The 18,857-nt window shown below is 49.7% G+C and overlaps 1 protein-coding gene across 1 annotated transcript in view; it reads left to right on the top strand.

Annotated features, from left to right (window-relative positions):
- The window catches only part of LOC114584680 (heparan sulfate glucosamine 3-O-sulfotransferase 4-like), a 93,698-nt gene extending 75,198 nt beyond the window's left edge, over nt 1–18,500 (top strand). Inside the window, exons 2-3 of the mRNA XM_028706712.2 lie at nt 13,118–13,793; nt 17,309–18,500. Of these exons, the coding sequence (XP_028562545.2) occupies nt 13,118–13,754 (637 nt within the window). The 3' untranslated portion in view covers nt 13,755–13,793; nt 17,309–18,500. The remainder of the gene's footprint in view (nt 1–13,117; nt 13,794–17,308) is intronic.
- Nucleotides 18,501–18,857: the final 357 nt, after the last annotated feature.

The following is an 18,857-nucleotide window of genomic DNA, read 5'->3' as shown; positions in this document are numbered from 1 at the left end:
GCAGGGACCGAACAATGGGAGCTTACCCCGTCGTGGGGATTCGAACCGCCGACCTTCCGATCGGCAAGTCCTAGGCTCTGTGCAGAGTTAATCTATGGAACTCGCTCCCACAGGTGGCAGTTATGGCTGCCATCCAATTGGATGGCTTTGAAAGAGGATTAGACAAATTCATGGAGGAAAGTGGTGGCTACTAGTCCTGATATCTACACTCTGCCTCCACAGTGGAAGGCAGCAATGCTTCTGAATCCGAGTTGTTGGAAACCACAGGAAAGGAGAGGGCTCAGATCCTGCTTAAGAGTTTCCTATAACGGGCATCTGGCTGGCCTCTGTGAGTAAGGGATGGGCTTCGTTTGACATGATCTGGCAGGGCTCTTCTTATGTCCTTGTCTTATGAGTAGCTGGGAAATGGGCCCAGAAGGGAGCATCCAGGGAGCAAAGGGATCAAGACGGTCAAGGCATTTTCCTCCAGGCCCTTTAGAGATGGCATTAAAAGGCAGAGAATACCCCACTCGAGATGCACTGCTCAGTCCCAGCCCCACCCCACCCAAAACCGATGCAGGCAAATGATAGCAGGAAGGCTTCTCAAAGCTCCTTAGAGCTTTAACAAAAGAAGAGAACGGGCTTTAAAAACTCTTAGCCCGGATTCCCTGCATTCCACATACACCCTTAGTCACAATGCAAGCTGATCCGCACAGCTTATTTGAGGCCAAGAGTGCCTTCCCCTAACTCCTCTCTTTCTGTTCACTGGGGGGAGGCATGCCTGATGGCTGTACTCTATACCTCCACTGTTGGAAGTGGGGAATGCCTTTGAATAATACCAGTTGCTGCGTATTGCAAGCGGGGAGTGTTGCTGCTGTTTTGCTCAGGCCCTGTTTGTGAGCTTCTTTTGGATGGCCGCTGTGAGCAGAAGACTATGTTGGATGAGACGCACGCCCTTTGGCCTGATTGAGCTGCTGCAGAGCTCTTCTTAGTTTCTTATTATTCCTAAATGGAACCTCCATGGACAGAGCCAGTCTACTTTGGAATGCTGGAGAAAAAGAGTAGAAGAAGGATCTCACATCCTGCTTGGGCTTCCCTTTGGGGCATCTGGTTGGCCACTGTGAGAGCAGAAGACTTGGGGTCCCTCTTTGTCCTGATCCTACTGCAGGGGTCTTACATTCTTATGCTGCAACAGCAGGCTTCCTCAAACTCGGCCCTCCAGATGTTTTGAGACTACAATTCCCATCATCCCTGACCATTGGTCTTGCTAGCTAGGGATCATGGGAGTTGTAGGCCAAAAACACCTGGAGGGCTGAGTTTGAAGAAGCTTGTGCAACCTGGAGCTGCATTGCTTTTCACCTCCCCATGGTGTCTTTCTCTTCCCCCAAAGCCTTTGAGGCATTTGCAGGGGGTACTGCTTTCCAGAGCCATTCTTCGCTACCTCACAGGGCGGGCCTACCTGGCTGAGATGGCAGAAATGGGAGGCTCCTGCATTGCTCAGCTGTAAAAATGTGGGACCGGAAATTGAGATGGGAGAAGGCATCAGTTTCCATTCGAATCCATCTCCGTCGCAAGCAGCACTGTTTCTCTTCCCCTGCAGTCCAGCTTCTGACAAAACGTACTTTATTCATCTCGCTGTCTGTTGTGGTAAAATTTAATGTCACTAATTACATTATTGTTACACTCCACACCATCCATTTCAGCACAAAGAAAACACAGTGCAAATGTGGGAGGGGAAACTTCATAAATTGCATATGATTTACAGAATGAAAACAACAGAAACAGCAAATCCCAATCTTACTCACTGGATCAATTTCCATTCTGGGCCTGGGGGGGGGGGGGAATAAGTGAGCACCTGCAATTCCTCCTCCCATTTCCATTTCTCTTGGAATTTTCCAGCATTCCTAGTGGGGAGAGGCTGTAAACTTCATTTTATAAAATTATGCAGAGCATGAAGAAAGTGGATGGAAGAAAAGTTTTTCTTGCTCTCGCAAAAGACTAGAACTCATGGAGATCCAATGAAGCTGAAGGTTACTAGATTCAGGAAGGTTACTAGATTCAGGAAGCTGAAGGTTACTAGATTCTTCACACAGTGCATAGTTAAATGATGAAACTCATTCCCACCAGAGGCAGTAATAGCAGCCAACCTCTAGATGACTTTAAAAGAGGACTGGACAAATTCAAGGGGGGGAGGGCTACTGATGGCTCCTCGCCATGATGGCTTTGCTCTGCCTCCATAGTTGGAGGCAGCAATTCTTCTGAATCCCAGTTGCTGAAAACCGTAGGAGGGTCTCTTTTGCTGGTAGTTTGGCGTGGGTGAGTTATTTGATTGTTCAGTCACTTAATAGGAACCACTAAATGAATTGCTCCTTGTGGATATAATGTTGATATTATTGGTGTTGGGGATATCGCTTCATCCTTGTTTAAACTGTTGTTATGTTTTAAATGAATTGTAATGGTTGAAATGTCAATGGTACATGGCAGGACATCTTTCTCTTTTTTTAGCTGTTATGGCTATTCGACTTACTGTCTTCTGTGAACCACTTTCAGCATAATAACCCTCCTTATTGTGTTTACTTTGTATCTCACTGTTTAGAGGGTCCCTTCCAAGGCAGAATAGAATGTACTCAAACCTAGAATATTAAGGACCAAAAAAATCATAAATTCGTAATGTAAAGTGCAAGGCATGTAAAAAAATATATAAAACACCAGCAAAATATAAGAACAGGAGATGCCTGCTGGGTCAGGCCATTTTTCTTACAGAATGGCTGACCAGATGGCTGTGGGAAACCTGCTAGCAGGACCCAAGCACAAGACACAAACGCGCGCGCACACACACACACACACACACACACAGAGAGAGAGAGAGAGAGAGAGAGAGAGAGAGAGCACAGAGCTAAGTGTCCAAAACTGACTGAATAGAGAGCCTTTAGGGTTGTCCTACAATCAAGTTTCTCAGCTAGGAGTCTTTTCCCAGCCAGCCTGGAGATGACACCCATGGGGATTAAATGTGGGATGCTCCCCCCTGATGATCTACTGTGGTGTTCTCCCCAAAGGGGGTGCAGGTAGCACTCAGCATGCTTGTCTCCACTTTCCCTCACATGGGGAAGTTCTTGAAGGTTTGTTTAAAAAAATACCACTTTGAAATTATTTTGAGGGGCATTTGTCAGCAGCTCTGCTAAATGTTTTTGGGGCCATTTATGCACTTTTCTCTGAACATGGATGGTGGTGCCCAGAACTGGAGCTACTTTTCAGATGACCACTGCATCATTTCTGGAGCAGATTTCTGGGAGGAAGGTTTGCTTGGGAATGCATCCCCCCACCCCCCCACCCCGCGCAAACACACCTAGGGTTGCCATACGTCTGGAATTTTCTGGGCACAGCTGGTATTCAGCCCTCTTAAGCAGCATCTGGGCAGTAAACGCTGAAATCTCCGGGAGAATCCAGAAATATGGCAGCACATGTTGCTAGTGTAAAAAAAAAAAAAAAAAGCTCAACACATTTTGAAATATGGCAACCCTAGTGCACACACAAACACAGAGTTTGATTCCATCCCTCACTCAACTTGTTGACTGGGGTGGGGGGCAGTCTTTAACTCCTCTCTTGGAGATGGAAGCAAAATAAGGTAAAGGTGAAGGACCCCTGGATGGTTAAGTCCAGTCAAAGGCGACTATGGGGTTGTGGCACTCATCTCACTTTCAGGCCAAGGGAGCTGACGTTTGTCCACAGACAGTTTTCCAGGTCATGTGGCCAGCATGACTAAACTGCTACTGGTGCACGGAGGACTGTGATGAGTGCCAGAGCGCACAGAAACGCCATTTACCTTCCCGCCGCAGCAGTACCTATTTATCTACTTGTACTGGTGTGCTTTCAAACTGCTAGGTTGGCAGGAGCTGGAACAGAGCTCACGCTGTCACAGGGATTCGAACCACTGACCTTCTGATCAGTAAGCCCAAGAGGCTCAGTGTTTTAGACCAAAGCACCACCCACATCCCTTGGGAGCAAAGTAAGTGGAGGAGGAAAGTTCCTTGACCCAGACGCCCCCCTCCGATTCCCAGACATTCCTTTATTTCCTCCTGCCATGCAGCAGAGACCTCTTGAGCTCTCTGTAGAGAGCAGCCTTTGGGCCTCACGGGGAGCCACGGTGTCTGCTGTGGTCCTGATGATTGTTATCTCTGACACTTCTTCAGATTGCCTGGTCACATCTCTGTCTCTCTCTCTCTCATGCACTCTCCTTATTTCCTCTCCACTGATGAGCTCCTTCCCCACCCCAGGGGAGTTCTGAGTGGCCTCTCTGCAATCTGGGTGAATTGCTGTGCGGAGATCGTCCCCCTGCCTTGCTGGCAGAAGCAACAGGCAGGCAGAGGGAAAGATGCAGCCAGAGTGATTGGGAAAGTCGGGCATTGGGAAAGTTGGGAGGGGTCGGGAATGACCTCTTTGCCTCACTTAGTGAGAGGCTATGGGGTGTTGGATTGGGGATGCTGTCTCTGTCACATAGCCAGATTAAAAGGGGTGGAGGATACTTTAGATGTCCTTGATCGGGCACATTGTTCAGGCTGCCTTCAAGCACTTTAGGACCTATTCCTGATCCTGGTCTTGCAGAAAGTGCCTCTATGACAAAGGCTCAGAGCTGAGGCAGGGATGGGGAAGTTGTATGGGGAAGAATAATATTTGGCCAGGGGAATGAATGGATTCAAGAGTGCAGGTCTGGAGAAACCCAAATGCACATCTAGACACATGCCCCATGCACACCGGCACACAATCAGGAGCCTTGCATTATGAGCTGCACCCTGGCCAGGGCTTCTAAGCATGTTCAGGTGGATACACTGGTGAGCCTTTCCTGCTCAATTTGGGGGAGTCATTGCAGGCCAGGAGCAGGGCGTTGTGGGGAGGTGCCGCAAATGCACCACAGCGCATGCACCCTCTTCACCCTCTGCACATGTTCCTTGAATACCTGAGCAGCGACACTGCTGTTCAGATGGTGGCGGGTGGAGATACCATTTGATTTCCTCTGTAACTTGTCTGTTGACACAGTCTCCAAATCCACGGTCTGGTTGCTGTAGCAACTTCACTCCTTTCTTTCCATCCTCTGCTTCTCCTGATCCTATCAGGTTGTAGCTGACGTTGGCACCTTGGTTGTTATGGTAATACTCACAAACACATTCCATTGACATGGTATTATGGGGGGGGCAGGGGGGGGAGGAGAAGCATCCACACTTTTCTGAAGGATACCAAATGCAAGTTTCAGGTGGTCACAGAGAAAGAAGCTGCCCTGATGCCCTGTTTGAAAAGAAACCCTTGCTCAGGGCGGGGTCTCCAGGCTTAGATTCCTGCCTTCAGCCAGGTGTGTGTGTGTGTGTGTGTGTGTGTGTGTGTGTGTGTGTGTGCCTTTAGAGGCCTGTGGACACCTTTCAAAACTGGAAAAATTGGATATTTGCCTCTCCCAAAGAAATCAAACCCCAACACAGATTTGATCCCTGAATGTCCCTATTTCCCCCACCAGTGCTGCAACTGTTGAACTTGGAAAGGAGGATAAACCGGTGCTTGTTCTGAGTGGCAGTGACAAGGAGACCTTGGCTGATTGGAGGCTGCACTCCTAAACAGGATTTCCTAGGAGGGGTGTCCCATCAATATGAAAGCTAATCACTTCTGAGTAAAGATATGTACTGTATTTTTCGTCCCATAGGACGCACCTAGTTTTTTGGGGGGGAAATAAAGGAAAAATATTTTTCCTTTATTTTCCCCCCAAAAGCAGGTCGGGGAAACCGAAGCAGGTCGAGCAACAGCAGGATGGCGGTGCTGCGCCTCCCTGCTGTCCCCCGAGCTTGTGGGGCTGGCCGATGTCTGCCCGGTGCGCAGGGCGCTCTGCTTCAGTGGGCTCTGCCCGCCAGGCGGCAGGCTGCTATCCGCAGCATGGGGAGCCCTGCGGGGAACTCCTGCAGGGCTCCAACACGCTGCGGATGTCTGCCCGGCACGGGTGCGCTCTGCTTCAGGGCGCCCCTCGCGCCGGGCGGCAGGCTGCTATCCGCAGCGTGGGTAGCCCTGCGGGGAACTCCTGCAGGGCTCCCCACGCTGCAGATGTCTGCCCGGCGCAGGGGCGCTCTCATTCAGGGCGCCCCTTGCGCCGGGCGGCAGGCTGCTATCTGCAGCGTGGGGAGCCCTGCGGGGACCTCCCGCAGGGCTGCCTAGGCTGTGGATGTGTTCCTGAAGCGCCGGGCCCTCTGCTTTCAGGGCGCCCGATGCTCTGGGAAGCAGGCTGCTATCCACAGCGTAGGGAGCCCTGCGGGAACTCCCGCAGGGCTGCCTAGGCTGCGGATGTCTTCCTGAAGCCTGGAGAGTGAGAGGGGTTGGTGTGCACCAATCCCTCTTGCTCTCCAAGCTTCAGCAAAGCCTGCATTCACCCCATAGGACGCACCCAGATTTCCCCTTCATTTTTGGAGGGGAAAAAGTGCGTCCTATAGGGCGAAAAATACGGTATGATTTTGTTGTAAGGTCCTATTCCAGAGGTCAGCAAACCTTTTCAGCAGAGGGCCGGTCCACTGTCCCTCAGGCCTTGTGGGGGGCCAGACTCAATTTTGTGGGGGGGGGAGGAACGAATTCCTATGCCCCACAAATAACCCAGAGATGCATTTTAAATAAAAGCACACATCCTACTCATGTAAAAACACGCTGATTCCCATACCGCCCGTGGGCCAGATTTAGAAGGCGATTTGGCCGGATCCAGCCCCTGGGCCTTAGTTTGCCTACCCATGTTCTATTCTATGCAGTGGCATAGCTGGGAGAGGGGCACAGGTGCAGTTGCCCCGGGTGCAAAATTGTTAGGGGCACAAAATTTCAACACCCAATGCTATCCCAATACAGCTGAATGTTTCCATCACTGGGCTCTGGTGAAAACAGCTTCTCCATGTGAACCAGGAAGTGATCTCTCCAGGCAATGGAACAACTCTTCTTATCTCTGTGACTGCAGTCTTCTGGGTGGTGTGGACACCATTAGGCAGTTGAATGTGCATGCATACTCCATCCGTTTCCACTTGGTGTGGCCCTGGACACTGGCAACACATGGTACACCACTGATTCTGTTCCAGGGGACATGAACTACCTACTTTGGGTTTTGGAAGCACAACTGCCCTCTGCAGTTTGGGACTCCTGTGCGACCCTGCCCAGATTTTAAGGTCTGTGGCAGGAATCTTGCTTTCGGTTCCTCTGACTTCAGAAGTGCTGTTCCCTGTGATGGACAGCCTTTGGGAGGATAGTGAAGAAGACAACGATAATCCCCATAGCTTTTCATGGATGGTTAATTTTATTCCTGTAGTTTCTCGGTCTTTATTGCTGCTCTTACTGCTGTTTTTGTTATTATTGTGCTGTTTTAAAAATACTTTAATGTTTTAATGTTAGACATTGATTATTATTTTGTGTCAACTTCCTTGGAAGCACCTACTGAGCAGCAGGACAGACTTCTTTCCAACATAGGAATGCTTCCCTTAAGAAGAGCAAAAGAGACCTAGAGGGGAAATGACTTTTCACTCACAGGGCAGCCCCTGACCTCTTGCAAGGGGTGGTGGCTGAACTGCAAAGCCTCTCTCTATGGTGGGATGTTCCTTGCTCTCACCTGTAGCAGAATAGCCTCTTCTTTGTGTGCAGGAGGTCCCAGATTCAATCCCCAATGGCATCTCCAAGGAAGATTCCTCTCTAAAACCTCAGAGAGCTGCTGCCAGTCAGTGCAGACAACACTGAATTATTGGTCTGGCTCACACAAGGCATCCTCTGCTGCCCTCCAGTGTTGAGGTCACCTCCATACAACCTGGATCACCTTCTGTCCACATATGGCAGTTCCTTGGAGGCCAGACTGTACCCCTCCTTCCTGCCACATCTGCAGGCCCCCCTCTGCTGCCCCCCAACCTGTCAAGCACCTTCAGTGCACACCAACACCCTGTGGAAGATGGCTTCCACATTTCCCTGGTGTGGGCTAGTTCCTGTTCCATGAGGAGCATATGGGCAACCAGGATGTTCCTCAGTAAAGCTCTTTACAAGCTGTGTTTAAGGTTTGTTAAAAACCCCAGGGAATTAAAGCAATATGCCCCCATTATGGAGCGGCAGCTGTGGGGTCTGAGTTGCTTATTCAAAGGGATTGGAGGGCACACTTTGGTGATGGGGCTTTGGAGAGATTAAAATTATTTTCAGCATTAAGCACAACATTTCAAAGTTAATGCTTTTGGTCTTGAATATGGATTCAGAGAGCAGAAAGAGATTTACAAGACATTACTTCTATGCAAATTCCAGCAGAAACCAAGGGTGGGTTCTCCCCCCCCTCCCTTTTTTCTTTCTTTTTTCTTCTTTTTTTTTGTTGAGCAAATTCAACAAGAGATTTGACTCGGGGGCTTACAGCAAATAGACTTTGGTTTTCATGCAGATTGCTGCCTTTAATGGCAGGCAGGCAGGCAGGCTCAATCCCCTTGAAAATTCCTAGCTTGTCTGACTGGGATACTAACAGGGCACAGTTGAGAGGCCAAGCAATTACAGCCGGATGTGTTAATGTACAAATGGGGAAGGAGGAGGAGGAAGCCACAAGCTTCTTGTTTAAAGATGAAAACAGATGTTTCTCCCATGCTATGTTGGTGAGCAGCTGGCTCCACGCCACTCAGAGGAGACGGTTGCTGCTCAGAGGCCACCCCTGGCAAGGCACCCATTGGACACCTTCGCTTCAGTGGCCCTGATCTGCGGGAGTTCCTGTTAAACTTCTGCAGCAAAAGCATCAAAACACAGCCAACAAAAGGTGCCTTTCCGTGCAGGATTGCAGGAAGCCCCCGCCCGTATAATGAACAAGCAGCCTACGCAGAGATAAATGACAGCTGTGACTGAAGGAATAAACAGGATAATCTGGATTTAAATAAGTCACAAAGGGGTGGGGGGTGGGCTGGCAACATGCAAATTCGCAAATTTATAAAATGTATCCTTTCAGAATTAAGAGCTTGTTTGAAGCCAGCAGTTAAGAGCCATTATTCAGCCACCTTCTTTTCCCCCTCAAAGGCATTTCGGAGCCAGCCTTCACTGCCGCAACCAGGGACGGGAGACAAATTTCCTCCCGCTTGCAGATAAATAATATGTGCCCTAAATGGAACAGAGAGGTGGGCTGTTCCGACAGGAGAGGAATTATCCCATCAAGTTTTCCTGCCTAAGGCAGGGTCATAATCCAGGGAGGATATTGGAGCTTCGCATATAGAGGATGAAGGCACCGTCAGCCCCTCTGAGCACCCCAGGAATACCCCCAATATACCAAGAGACTTCTGGGCCCCATTTCGATGCAGAGGAGGAGCAGCATCTGGGGGCGTCACCATCAGGCTTCCCAGAGCCCAAAGCAATGGGTGCAGCTGACCTAGAGGGCTGTGGGGAGGTCTGATTGCCAAGGGGAAGGCTTGAGTGCCCACCAGCTCCTGCATTTGGATTGCAGTGCCAGCTAATCAAATATTTGGCCAGCCAGAGCAGCCAATGACCTTCTCCAATAACTCATGAAAATTACAAGGAGGGATGCGGTGAGAACGGAAGAGCATGAGGGTTTTTTTCTGCTCTGCTGGCCTCTCCCTTTTATTCATGAGCCCTGCCTCTGTGGCCCCAGGAGGGAGGGAGAGGCAGACATGGTGGGACACTGTGCAATGGGCCCCAAAATGCCCTCCCAGGCGTACACACACACACACACACACACACACACACACACACACACACTCCTTGCATCAGCCCTCAAGATGCACAGCCAAGATGACTTGCCTGAGCTCAGTTGCTCCCTTTCTGGAAAAGGTGGCAGCATAGGTGCCAACTTTCTGGGCCCCGGGGTGCCCAAGCACCCACAAAATTCCCCATGAAAGGGCTGGGAACCCACAAATTTTGGTGCCAGGGCCCTGAACGATTCATGGCACCCATGCATAGCTGTCAACTGTTCCCTTTTTTTAAGGGAAATTCCCTTATTCCAAATAGGATTCCTCGCAAGAAAAGGGGAAAGTTGACAGCTATGCACCCACGGCCCTGGGCACCCACAGTCATGGGGCCAAGCTGGCACTCCTGGGTGGCACCCTCCCTTTTGCATGGAAGCACTGGCTTCATTTAGGGGAGCGGGGAGCAAGCTGGACCTCACTTGGGTGGCTTTGCTGTTTGCAAACAGATATGGGATCCAGACCTCCACAACATTCAAAAGGAATAGTGACAGAAAGGAACTAAGCCCCCCCGGCTAATTTCACTGAAAAATGGCTGCTGCCCATGTTTCCCTACTGTAATGTTGCTTAGTGGCTGACTGAAATTATTTTGTCTTTGGCATTAGCATCATCCCTTGATGTTGGCGAGGGTCCTTCCCTCTCCTTCCTCTTATTGCATCACAGACAGCAGGAAGATTTCCTGGGAGGAAATGCTGAGCTCGCAAGGCTCCTCCAGGACCACCTGTTAGAGGCTCCCTCTGCTGTCTCTGGCCTATTGCTTCCTATGCTGTCATTGCTGCCTGCCACTGTTCCATTGTACCCAGCTAGAGGTTGCTGCTCCTGCTGACCCTGCTGATACCCCAGTCATCCAGGGACCAAGGCCCCAGGCCAGCAGAGGCTCCCCGGGAGCACCACTGCCACTTTGTCACTGCAGTAAAATGCTTGCAGTGCTCCTAACACCGAGGGTTCTTCTCCAGAAAGAGACAATATAGGCGAGGTGGCCACAGACAGCACTTGTTCAAAGTTTCACACTTTGTTGTGGTTCCTGACTGCATTGATTTAAATGATGGGATTTCTGCTATTTATTGACTGGCATTGATTTTTATCTGTAATTTTTAATGGTGTTTTAATCTATGGGGTTTTGCCTTCTGGCTGTGATGTCTCCAGACCACTTAGAGATTTCCCTTTTGGAAATGCCCAGAAGTATATGAATAATCTAAAACCAAACAGTTAATTCAACCTCCAACAGTATTTGCCACTGCAGAAATGGCAGAGGTGCTGCACAAAGACATGTGATCAACAATGCCTCACTCTGAGGAAGGACCCCGAGAGCCTCAGATTGAGGTGGACAGAAACATAGTGGAGGCAGTGATAGGGAAAGGTGTGGGGGGAGCATGGAAGAGCCAGCTGTGATGGGTGCTAGAGCTTGATGGGTGGCAGCAGAAGCAGCCTCTGGTAGCAAAATGCCTTTCATATGGATGCCTCTACATCATCTTCCTCTCGAAAAAATGCTGGACATTTCGGAGCCTCACTTTTCAAGAAAGTCCTGAGGGTTCTCCTATCCTGCAGCTTAGGCTCCCCACCCCCACCTCCCACCCCCCAAAAAACAACCCCAGAAGCTACCAGAGCAGAGCTGGATCTGGGGGGTGCCTGTCTGTCATCTGTCCATCTATCTATTTCCATTTACAGTGGTACTTCAGGTTAAGAACTTGATTCATTTTGGAGGTCCGTTCTTAACCTGAAGTACCACTTTAGCTAATGGGGCCTCCAGCTGCTGCCGCATCGCTGCTGCACGATTTCTGTTCTCATCCTGAAGCAAAGTTCTTAACCCGAGGTACTATTTCCGGATTAGCGGAGTCTGTAACCTGAAGCGTCTGTAACCTGAAGTGTCTGTAACCGACACTGTACCACTGTATATTCCACCTTTTTCTCCAAGGAGTTCTCCCCTTCCTCATTTAATCCCACAACAATCCTGTGAAGTAAGTTAGGCTTCGAGGCAGTGACTGGCCCTCAGTGAGCTTCATGACTGAGTGGGGATTCAAACCTTGGTCTCTCCTAAGTCCTAGTCTGACACTACACCAAACTGACCATGCCAGTAGCCATTTTCTCTGGTTGTTGCTCAATTACGTCTGAGCAGCTGACTAGGTCCAAATGGGAATCCACAGAGCGTCATCATAAACATTCCAGTCTGCTACACCCTCCAGAGGGGCATCTGGAATGCTGGTGGACCCCCTTCTGCTCTACCCTTCCCTGGTGGGCTGGGCCAGCCTTTGCATTGCAGCTGCCATGGTGCGCAGGCAACCGCCTTGCCAAGGAGCTCCGTGCAGCTCCGCGACTAGTGAAGTGGCAAGCAAGTTCCTCCTGCCTCATAAAAAACACTTTGCAGAGGAACCTCAAAACCCAGCAGCAGTTAATTATTGACAGAGCATGTGAATTAGAGATAAAAGAAAAGTCATTCCTCCTTTGCACGCAAGATAGTAAATAAATTTAATTATGGGACAAGAGGCAGGGGATCTTCGTCTGTATTAAGTTTTATTAGCAGAGACATTTAAAAGCATGTCATCATAACAAAAAGGTCTTGTGTAATCCTAAATGTACCACTTTGGTACAAGGCTCTGAAGTGAATAGGCTTAATTGAGCAGATGGCTTGCTGCTCAGGCAGGTATGGGACAGGTTTATTGTCAATTAACTTTTGTCTACATATGCCTATGGCAAATTGACTGTATAATGGCTTCCTGAGGCCACTTTTAACACTTGCCATGCCCTGGAGCTCAAAGGCAAGGGGTGGTCAAGCTCTATCTTCTGTTGCAGTGAAGGGCTGAGAGCACTAGCCTGTTGGATCAATGACCCATCTAGTCCAACGTTCTGTTCTCACTGTGGCCAACCAGACGCCCCCATGGGAAACTCACAAACAGAATTTGAGCACAAGAGCTCTCTCCTCTCCTGTGGCTTCCAACAACTGGGATTCAGAAGCATTAATGCCTCTGATTGTGGACCCAGAGCATGGCCATCATGGCTAGTAGCCATTGATAGCCCCCTCCTCCATGAATTGCTCTAATGCTCTTTTAAAACCATTCAAGTAGTTAGTGGCCATCACTGCCTCCTGGGGAAGGTTGAGTTCTACAATTTAACTATGTGCTGTGTTCAGAAGGTCTTTCTTTTATCTGTCCTGAACCTTCAGCTTCATTGCATGTCCAAGAGTTCTAGTGTCAAGAGATATGCCAGGCATAATTGTATAAACCTCTATGAGGTCACCGCTTACTCGCCTTTTGTCTAAACAGCCCCAAAGTTCATAGGGGAGCCATTCCATCCCCTTCATCATTTTAGTTGCCCTTTTCTGAAGCTCTTCCAACTCTGATGTTGTGCTCAGGCTGATCCTTTGGCAGGTGGGTGGGACATCCAGGCACTGCCTTTGTCTGTGGCCAACAAAACTCCTCTTTTCTCTTGCCCTCTAGGGATGTGATGCCCAAGACTCTGGAGGGCCAGCTCACCATGGAGAAGACGCCCAGCTATTTTGTCACCAATGAGGCCCCCAAGCGCATCCATTCCATGGCCAAGGACACCAAGCTGATTGTGGTGGTCAGGAACCCCGTCACCAGGGCCATCTCCGACTACACCCAGACGCTCTCCAAGAAGCCGGAGATCCCCACCTTTGAGGTGCTGGCTTTCAAGAACCGGACTCTCGGGCTGATCGATGCCTCTTGGAGCGCCATCCGCATTGGGATCTATGCTCTGCACCTGGAGAGCTGGCTCCAGTACTTCCCGCTCTCCCAGATCCACTTCGTCAGCGGGGAACGGCTCATCACGGACCCTGCCGGAGAAATGGCCAAAGTGCAGGATTTCCTGGGCCTCAAGAGGGTGGTGTCGGAGAAATATTTCTATTTCAATAAGACCAAGGGGTTCCCTTGCCTGAAGAAGCCGGAGGACAGCAGCGCCCCCCGGTGCCTGGGCAAGTCCAAGGGCCGAACTCACCCCAAAATTGATCGGGATGTAATTCAGAGGCTCCGGAAATTTTACAAGCCCTTCAATGTCATGTTTTACCAAATGACGGGCCAGGATTTCCAGTGGGAGCAGGAAGAGGGGGATAAGTGATGCTGTGGCAGGCAGAAAGAAGTTGTCTCCTATCCAGAGGTAAATGAATTGTCATCAGCAGTATGCGTGTGTGTGTGCATGTGATGAAACACTTCTGTAGGGCCTGATAGGGTTGCAAAACTGGACTTTGGGTTCCTGGAAGGCTTTCCCATTGGAAAAGAACCTCTAAGATTCTGCCTGGGGTTTCTCCTGATGCACTCCTTAGGGCAGGGGGAGACAACCAGGTGTGTGGTTGGACTCCAGTTCCCATCAGCCCCAGTGGACAGCCTGGGCAATGGTTGGGAATGATGAGAGTTGGGAGTTCAGCAATGTCTGAAGGGGGTCACTGTGCTGGCTACCCCTGCCTTAGGGCTTCCATCAGTGACTCACTTTCTATTGACTGCAACGAAAGGGAGGGGCTCCAGGACACAGTTGGAGAATTCCTCCTTCCCTCGGAGAAAGTTTTTTTGCCAGGGTTAGTTGAAATTGCACCGCTTCTGGGGAAGGCGCCTCATAGCTCAGAGGTAGAGCACCTGCTTGGCACGAAGAAGGTCCTGGTTCAATCCCCACTGGTGGCATCTCCAGGTAAGGCTGGAAGAGACACCCTGCCTGAAACCCTGGAGAGCCTTTGCTGCTAGCCATTGTGGACGACACTGAGCTTGATGGACCAGCGGTCTGGCTTAGTGTAAGGCCGCTTCCTCTAGCCTTCCTAAGTTCAAGCCAGGCTGCCCAGTTTCCTGCCTGTCATAGCTACCTCCCTGGTCTTCCCTCAGCCCATGTAAGTGGGTATGAAAACAAAGCTTTGTAAAGAAGAAAGTTTGGAATCATGGAACTGTAGAGACCCAAAGTCCAACCCCCTGTCATACAGGAATCACAGACCTACATTGGCTTCCAGTATGTTTCCGAGCTCAATTCAAATTGTTGGTGCTGACCTTTAAAACCATAAACAGCCTTGGCCCAGTATACCTGAAGAAGTATCTCTACCTCCATCATTCAGCCCAGACACTGAGGTCCAGCACTGAGGGCCTTCTAGCGGTCCCTAACTATGAGAAGTGAGGTGACAGGGAACCAGGCAGAGGGCCTTCTTGGTAGAGGCGCCCACCCTGTGGAATGCCCTCCCATCAGGTGTCTAGGAAATAAACAGCTATCTGACTTTTAGAAGACATCTGAAGGCAGCCCTATTTAGGGAAGTTTTTAATGTTTGATGTTTTATTGCTCTAATAATAATAATAATAATAATAATAATAATAATAATAATAATAATAATATTCTGTTGGGAGCCACTCAGATTGTCTGGGGAAACCTAGCCAGATGGGCAGGATATAAATTTATGGTGGTGGTGGTGGTGGTGATGATGAATCCATGACAGCTTGCCATCCAACTTCCATATAAAAACCTCCAAGGAAGGAGAGTTGACCACCTTCCGAGGGAGTCCATTCCACTGCCATTCATGTATTAGGGGGGTGGGGTATTTGCGGCAGTTCATTTCCACATCAGTCCATTTTAGTCCCCCTCTGGTTTTTTTAATGAGAGTTAGAGCCGTTTTCGCAGCTGTTTTTCTTTCCCCGCATCTGTCAGCCTGGCCTCGTTGCCACAGATGCACGTGCATGATGCCTGTTGCCAAACTCCAGGCTCAGCTTTGATTCTGGCATGCAGACGCCCTCTTGATCAAGCTAAATACTGGAAATGCCACGGAAGGCAGCTATGGCTCCGTAACGAGGCAAAGCCACCCCAGGGCTGAGAGCACATCATGCGCTTCATTACCCAGTCAAGTGGCCCCCGAATTTGGGATCAGGAAAAAGGTGCTAAATTCATTTGTCAACTTTTGGCAGGAGGCTGGGCTCCAGGATGGGACCATTTGTTTCCACACAAGTAAATGTCGGTTCATATTAGCCCGATTAGGAGTAAAAACAGCATCTGACATAAAACATTCTTTCCTCCCCCCCCCCACCCCGCAATCTCCACCCCCCCACTCAAATTATTATTGCATGAAAATTGGAAATCTGCACCAGGGCTGACTTTAAATTGTTTCACATGTTATTAAACTGTCATTTCCTCTGCTAAATGAGAGCCATGTTGTTGTGCAATTTAATTCACAGTGATGAATGGATTCAGGTGAAGGACTCATTTTTAACTCTTACCAGGTTTGAGCTCCTCATTGACTAGCTGGGGGATGCCCCTCATTGAAAAAAACACACCAGTGTTCAGTGGAGGGGAAATCACTGGGCACAACTGCGCCCTCATCATGCAGCTCAGCATGATTCCCTACCCCCACAATCCTGACCCCATGGTAAAATGAAGCATGTTGGATAAATACAGTGGGAGTCGTGTAGCCACCCCTCTGCTCAGGACCAAGACAGTTTGCTAGTCAAGTGGGAGTTGGGACTATGCTGTAAAATTGGAGCAATGGCACTCACCTGCTGCTCCTTTGTCATCTTGCACCAGCCAGAACAAAACAGTGACAAAGTTTCTTTGGTTCTTCCTCTAGGTGAGAAATGGCAATTGGAGATCAGCTGATGGAGGGGGAACATTCAGGTTACAAGAGGCCAAGATCAGGACTATTAAGAAAAACAAATAGGAGAATAACTTAAAAAGTGAAGTGGCCTGCCAGCCACAGCTATTCAAACTAAACACACACATGAGCTACAGCAAAGTAGCCATAGCTCTTTGCAAAGCCAAAGAGATCCTCATGTGTGGGGCTTTGGAGCCATAGACAAGCTGGAAGGTGTGCAGAGGAGGGTGACCCAGATGACAAAGGGTCTGGAAACCAAGCCTTATGAGAAACGGTTGGGGAAGTTGGGGATGTTCAGCCTGGTTAAGAGAAGACTGAGAGCATGGTATGATAGCCATCTTCAAATACCTGATAGGCTATCACATAGAAGATGGAGCAAGCTTGTTTTCTGCTGCTCCAGAGGCTAGGGCAGGCTTCCTCAACCTCGGCCCTCCAGATGATTTTGGCCTACAACTCCCATGATCCCTAGCTAGCAGAACCAGTGGTCAGGGATGATGGGAATTGTAGTCTCAAAACATCTGGAGGGCCGAGGTTGAGGAAGCCTGGGCTAGGGCCTGAATGACAAGAAAGGAGTTTCTGACATTAGGAAGAACTTTCTGACAGTAAGGGCTATTCGACAGTAGAAGAAGAAGAGTTTGGATTTGATATCCTGCTTTATCACTACCCGAAGGAGTCTTAAAGCGGCTAACATTCTCCTTTCCCTTCCTCCCCCACAACAAACACTGTGAGGTGAGTGGGGCTGAGAGACTTCAAAGAAGTGTGACTAACCCAAGGTCACCCAGCAGCTGCATGTGGAGATGTGAACCCAGTTCAGGGTTAACCACTACACCACACTGGCTCCCAGAGGGAACGGACTCCCTCAAGAGGTGGTGGACGCTCTCCTTCACTGGAGGTTTTTCAACAGAGTTTGGATGGCCACCTGTCAGAGATTCTTTAGCCGTGATTGCTGCATTGTGTGGGGTTAGCCTGGATGACCCTTGAGATTCCTTCTGACTCTACACTTCTATGATTTTATGTCTTGGCTGTCTCTAACTGCTGCCTTTCTCCTACTCGCTCCACACAGAATCTGCCTGAGTTGGGGAAAGGGCCGGACTTGCCTAGCCTGAAATCTGGGTCCAGAACTGGCCACCATAATTGAAGGGAATTTGCTCAATGGACAAAGATGGGGGCAACACCATCCCTTTTGCACCTGGACAATCGCCTCCTTCCGCCCCACATTTCCAGACCAGCAGGATCCTGAGCATAAAGGACACACCGAGGGAAGACCCTCTTTGGCCACTCTTGGTGGAGTCAACTGATCCTCTTTGTGCATCCAGAGAGGAAGAAGGATTGACTGAGACCTTGGCAAGAGATGCTAGGAGCTTCTTTCTGTCCAGGGTCCCTTTGCAGCAGGAGGTGGCCACTGTGCTGGGGAAATGCCCAGTTGACGCGAGTGAAGGGCAAGAGCCATTCCACACACACCCTGCATCCTGCACCATACATTCAGATGTTTATTTTTGATATGGGTGGAACCCCTGAGACTGACTTCGGGAGCGGCCCCACAAGGCCAAAGGGAAGGGAAGGCCTGGGTCTCGCCCACCCAGAGATTCAGGAAATCTGACTAGCATCCCAGTGTTCTTCCCAAGCACAAAAAAGTGGGGCTATTTACGTGTGTGCGTGTGTGTTGTTTTTTTACCGTTCATGTGACCCACCCTCCACCTCTGTGGAGAAGTTGCTGGCCTGGAGTCTCAGCATACTGGTGAGCTCCCAGTGCAAAGAGCTGATGGCATCTGGGGGATTTATTCTTCCTGGCAGTTAGCCTGCATCAGCCACACTGGTGAAAGTCCTCAGCTCCACCCACCCGCTTTTGCTACGCAAGAAGACCTCCTCATTCGCCACCAGCTCAGAAAGCGCTCCCTTGAATTTGGGCTTTTGTCTCCCCTCTTTAAATGTCAGCATTCCCAGCACACAGAAGATTGAATTTTGTATTTGATTTCAATTAGCAAAGCATAAATTATATTTAATTTTCTACTCACAGAGACTGGATGAGTCATTGTCCTGGAAAGCTGGGGGAGGGGGGAGTTCAGAGATTGACAATGGGAGCATTCATCGCCCAGGAGCTAAATTGCTTAAGCTGCCTCCCTCTTCCATCCATTCGCTGTCTTCACGCCTCCCCTCCCCCCTCTGTGTCATCACCCTCTACCTGAGAGATATGGAAATACCAAGCGTGAATCTGGAGCCAAACCTGACTAAACAATAAAAACCTTGTCATGGCAGTTGCCTTTCTCTGCTCCCTTTATGAGGTGGGCAGGGGGGTGGGGGAGGGCTGGGCTTGCTGCATTTGCCACTGTTGTTTTCGGGGGGGGGGGGTTTGATCGGCCAGCAGGAAACCTGACAAAGCCACTCTCTGTTTCACCTGAGGAAGGGAGGATTAAATATGAGGTAGTGAAAGAGCACAAAGCACAACAGACACACACACCCTTTGAATTTTAGCTGGGGCTATTGGTGTCAACAGAAGGAAGCCTTGTTGCCTCTTTGCTAGACAGAGCTGGACCTTGATTGGAGAACTACAGGTGTGGGGTGGGGCAGGAGGAGAGGTCCAAGGAGGAACCGTGGCACTTATCCCACATATG

This window comes from Podarcis muralis, chromosome 14 (genome assembly GCF_964188315.1).
Source record: "Podarcis muralis chromosome 14, rPodMur119.hap1.1, whole genome shotgun sequence".
Lineage (NCBI taxonomy): Eukaryota > Metazoa > Chordata > Lepidosauria > Squamata > Lacertidae > Podarcis > Podarcis muralis.
This window is presented reverse-complemented; position numbering and strand designations above follow the sequence as displayed.